General features: G+C 39.0%; 1 protein-coding gene across 1 annotated transcript; it reads right to left on the bottom strand.

Annotated features, from left to right (window-relative positions):
• Positions 1 to 487: 487 nt before the first annotated feature.
• LOC147990673 (uncharacterized) lies at positions 488 to 1,287 on the bottom strand. The gene is made up of 2 exons (XM_087538346.1): positions 1,079 to 1,287; positions 488 to 629 (listed from the first exon to the last, which is right to left on the bottom strand). Exons 1-2 carry the CDS (start codon positions 1,285 to 1,287, stop codon positions 488 to 490), a joined length of 351 nt encoding a protein of 116 aa, XP_087394472.1.
• Between the last annotated feature and the right edge of the window lie 3,943 nt (positions 1,288 to 5,230).

Below are 5,230 nucleotides of genomic sequence, written 5' to 3'. Positions count from 1 at the left end.
GATGGATAAACAAAATAGGAAGCTAGAAAACTTGTTCAATGACATAAGCAAATGATGTACTTGATGACATAAGCAAACTTGTTCAACCCTGACACACATAACATAAGCAAGCTGGTTCAACCTAACAAAAGCAAAATACAAATTTGAAACAACAAGATAAAGGAAAAGCACAAGCGCAAGCAACACGAAGGCAGAGTTTGATGTCTCTTCATCTCGCGTAGTGGCAGTGTTAGTAGGGGTCAGCCTCCTACTCTTTTGAAATTTCCCAACCTGTTATGATGTTGTCGATTATGTTCCATGACTTGTACGTGGCTTAAGCATCTATTCCCATGTACTCGATGACCTTGTCTGGTAGCGGGCTGATCCCCCACAATTTGTGGTCTTCCTCCTTGTCGATCTTCTTCTTCATGCTTTTGTAGAATGGGTGGATGGCGCTGGCTGCAACATCATCCAAGGAACCATACTCTTTTCCGGTGCCTGGGACTCTCTAGTTGCGCTGAATGTCGGTGAAGTTCTTGGGGTTGATCTCCAAACCAGACATCTTCAGCTTCTCTTTGTCACCTGCAATGCTGAAACCTACAAATGTGTATAGTTTCTGCTCCTGTAGGAACTCTTTGAGGCGCTTGGGCCTGCAAGGGGGAGACACATATTGAAGATTATTGTTCTTTTGTTGAAGATTTAATTCTTCTGTTTTTTGGTTTACAAGTGATAATCCATGAGGTAGATGCTTATATAGTATAAGTCATGGATGAATGTAGTTCAGAAACTAGTACACAAACTTCTGAAATTAAATTCAAGTACACCATGTTAATTATCTTTTTTGGCATCTTCAGTGCTTCACCAAATGCTTCACAAAGTTCAGAACCTATAACTAGAGTAAATGATCTATGTGCTGCTTACTTCAAGTTTAGTTTTATTTTTGTTGAATAAAAGACCTATACCAGTTTTTGTTGAGAAACATGTACTAGTGCATCCACTTCACAAACTATAGTAGTTCATCTAGTTGGGAAAAAAGTTTAATGAAATTTTTAGGGAGTAGTATTAACAGAACAGATGAATGAAGAGTAGTATGGATCACCATTTTGTGGCCGCTGCGATGTGGTACACCAAGCAGAGTTCCTCCACGCATAACTGCAGGACTATTGACATGTGGGGAGGTTCATCTTTTCCAGTAAACTCCACATCAACTCCGATGAAGCTAGGATACAAGCCGCCGGCCTTCATCCTGAGCCTGCTCATCATTTCATTGGCCTTGTATGGTTCGCTAGTGTAGACGATCTCCAACATCTCCTTGCCGTGGAGCTCAACCCCTGTGAGGGTTCGGGTGTACTCACGCTTCTCGCCGGGGACGTGAACGTCGTCGAGGTTGCTGCTCTAGTCGGACGTCTCGCCGATGATTCTTGGCAGACGGTTCCTCGGCCATTGCCCTCCTCCGGCGACCATGGGTTTGGAAGAGAGATGTTTGTGGGTTGTTTCTAGTGGAGATGGAAGCGGCAATGTTGGTTTTTGGAGATGTGGCAGGGATGGAGTCGATTTGGGGCTTTTTGAGGGCGTGGTTTGGGACGTGGGGGAGGCGGTTCTTCCCGATCGTGGGGGGAGTGGTCGTGGGGTCGCCGTTGCAGTCCGCCGTGGCAACCACCCAGTGGGTGGCGTGGGTGGTGGCCTGGAAGAACCAACCGTCCAAGCCAAGGTTTTTTTTACTATCACACTGATCCGTCTTGTCAAGATGTACTTATCAGCTGCTTATCCCACTTGCACGTCTCAGGGTCGGTGATGATGTCATTTTCTACTGTTTAAGTGATGCATATTTTGTGATGTTTTCAGTGTGGAGGTTAAGTCTTATTTTTGCACTGATGTCTTATACACTAGTTGATCTCAAAACGTTTTTCAGTGCATTGCGAGTTGTTTCTCAAAATTGGGACTTACTTTCTTTTCATCTGTCCCAACCTAAGTTAGGCCTTTATAGTTTTTGTACCCTCTTTTTAGTGTACTTATGGTTTAGTGTTGTGGGTACTGAATTGTAATTTCATAGAGCGTAAGGTTTTGAAAGTTGGTGTCACAATGGTGTGTGGATGTAGCATGAGTGGCCTGACCCTTCCTGGTTTTGTAGTACTTATGTCATATGTATGTTTGAACTGATTTTTTTGCGATTGAGATTATTTACGACGAAATCTTTAGTTGAGTTTTAGTCAGATTTTATATAAACTAGATAATACACCCGTGCATTGTTGCGGGAATTGTTAGTCTTATTCACATGATAATAGATAAAATGAATAACTTTACTTGCATACTAGATATATGATATTAAGGTGAAAATTTTGCAATGAACACAATACTGAGTATATTTTATAAAAAATGCAAAATGTGAATTATGCATTCTATTTTTTTGCTAATTATAGTCATGTGACATACCTAATCTCATGTCATTTACATATATTTGAATGATATAAACACATAAAGTGTAGGGATTCCAAAATGAAAATACTATGATCAGTTATGTACAAATTGCCATTTTGAGACATTTATCGTGCACTATGTGGGACTCTTGTTATAAATCAAACTTAATATCTACATACTCTTCATACTTAGATCTGCAGAAGGAATGAAAATCGAACTCGAATATTAGCCATTGTAGTAGCTACATTTGAGTGATGGGGCTCCAATATCAAAATAGGAACAAAACCAATTATGATCATTGGAGCAAAAGAATACCCATCCTTTTCTCTCCTTTGAGTGAGTTCCAAACATTTATCTAAACACGATAAGCTGAAAATAGCATGATGACTTATACATAGATAAGCACCAAGGTCCAAATTATCATGTTACAGATGGAATTCATTCACAACAAAAATAAATTATACATGACAATTTATAAGATACATTAAGGAAATTAAAATAAAGAATGACAATTTTGTGGTTTAAGATCTCAAACATGATGAATTCTTTCTTATAAATATTGGACTATAGGCATATCCTAAACACAAATAGCATGAAGTTGGTAAATTAGATACTGCATGGAAATTACATCATTTGATCTGTCACATTAACTTCCCATCTATCTTGATCAATGTCCTTATGATCCTCCATTTGGTATATATTCCACGGAAGTTTATCCCAACAATATACACTTGGAAAACACAGTACTACCTGATTAGCAAATGAGTCGTACGTCTCTATCATTGTGTTGGAGCAAACATGTTTTCCTAAAAAAACATCATGTCTTTGGAAAGCTCATCAAATGCAGCTAGAGATAGTACCAACATTGAAGCAATGTGTCAATGTCATGTCCTAGTGGTGAACCTTCCAATATTCTTGTCTACTGCTGCATGTTTTCTTCGTATAAAACATACTTTCTCCATGGCAAAGGTCAAATAATACGGAGACCATAATGGAAGCTTTCCTATCCGCTGATACACTATGAAGAATGAGCTGAATATATTCTCTACTCTCCTAAATAAACTTCATGATATTATCCCTACAACACGAAAGTCAATAGAAAAGTTGTATACACATTTACTTATGACCCACGAGCAAAGCAGAGAAGTGCATATCCATCGTATTATGATGTATGAAACAATACAATCATTATCGACTTAGAATCAATATAAATGCAGATAGCTTACACCTAGCTAGATGAAATCAGTTAGTAGTTCAATGTACATAAATGCAGAACACTTGAGCACAAACACAATCAACATGGATTAATTTATTTGGATTGCAGACTAAGGCATAGCCTAGTGGTGGGAAGGGGTTGATGCCTTCCCACCCAACCCAGGTTCAAGGCATGGTACTTGCAATTTGGGTTTGTTGCACCAATTATACTGTAAGGGGTTCCCTTACAGTATTTCTGTCAAAAAACTAAATTTATTTGGATTCATAACCAACATACATAAGCAAAAGAACACATGTAGATATAAGACCCAGAAGGCTTAGTGAAAGGAGATGAGTGGCAACTACAAAAAAAATGCTTGGAACTTAAAGTGGGTACATACCATAGATAACACGTGTTGCTGATGATATGTTCTATATCTACCTTTCTCTAGAAGGGAGCACAATGACTTATCACATCCTCAGTTCCTCATGCATTTTTTTGTAATTTGATTTAAGACATGAAGAACCACTTCCAATATGTGTACATACTGTAGCAGCAACATAATAAAGGTCATATGCTAGGCAACATAAGTACGTGAAGTCCATCATAAGGATTTATATTCAACCTTCTTTGGTCCTCTAGAAATAATCTTGTCATCATGATTGTAGTCCCAATATTAGAATCCTACTGTACAAATTATCAACTTCCAATTCTAAGGCGAGATTTCATAATCATAAGGATGGGCAAAAAATGACACTACATGGTCAACGATGATGCATTTTCATATTTCACAAAGCAAAGAGACATTATGTGATAAATTAAATATAGAAGATCCACAACTCTCAAGAAAACCAGGGAAAATGACCATCTCGTATCGATATCAAACCTTGTCAAAAATAGAAATGTAGTCGTGTAGAGAAAAGATCCCTTTGATTACAGATGACCGGATCTTTGATCTAGGTCTCGGGATGCATACCTTGAATCTGTAACTTGTGACGGATAGAAGTAGCAGAGAAGTGTTGAAACACTTCATAGTCACCGGCAACGTCGTTAATCTTGGGTGGAACATCCATCCATCCAGATAAAATAGTCAATAGAGGACCAGCATCCTGATGACTAGTGTCCAATGGTGAGTCGGGGTGTGGCGATCAATTTGATGTTGGGCGACTACTACCAAACACAGAATAGACACAAATCGCCAGTCACCGATCGGGATTGGATGCAAGGGTTCACTTCCATAATTTTGAAACCACGCAGGCAAAGAAAAAACTCCAAATCTTGATTCCCAAGTTATAAATAGAGGGTCATCCCACCTCCCACATGAGCGATGACGGGCTGATGGCACCGCTGGTGACTTGTAACAGCCTGTTTTTTGGCCCTTTTCTTTTTCTTAATTTATTGGTTTTTGCTCTCTTTTTCTTTTTGGAGTGGTTCTGTGGCCTTGTCACCTCGGAATTCATCTTCATTTCCTCTCCCAAGTGAATCATGATCCTAAAAACTTTGCCAAGATCATGTCACTCCACTGCTTGACCAAACCCTAATTTATTTTTCTGGGGGAAATTCCTTTTTCTATTAAAGGAATAACCCTATCTGCCCTAGGTTATGAAGCAACCTATATTTCTGCCCATCCAAAAATCC

This window comes from Triticum urartu, chromosome 1A, assembly GCF_056163025.1.
Source record: "Triticum urartu cultivar PI428250 chromosome 1A, HENAU_Tu73, whole genome shotgun sequence".
Lineage (NCBI taxonomy): Eukaryota > Viridiplantae > Streptophyta > Magnoliopsida > Poales > Poaceae > Triticum > Triticum urartu.
This window is presented reverse-complemented; position numbering and strand designations above follow the sequence as displayed.

Excerpts from the sequence above, each read along its gene's own strand:
- LOC147990673 (XM_087538346.1), bottom strand. The coding sequence starts at position 1,287 with ATGTTGGAGATCGTCTACACTAGCGAACCATACAAGGCCAATGAAATG. Across the intron at positions 630-1,078 it reads ATCGCAGCGGCCACAAAATG|GCCCAAGCGCCTCAAAGAGT; the intron begins GTGATCCATACT and ends TCCCCCTTGCAG.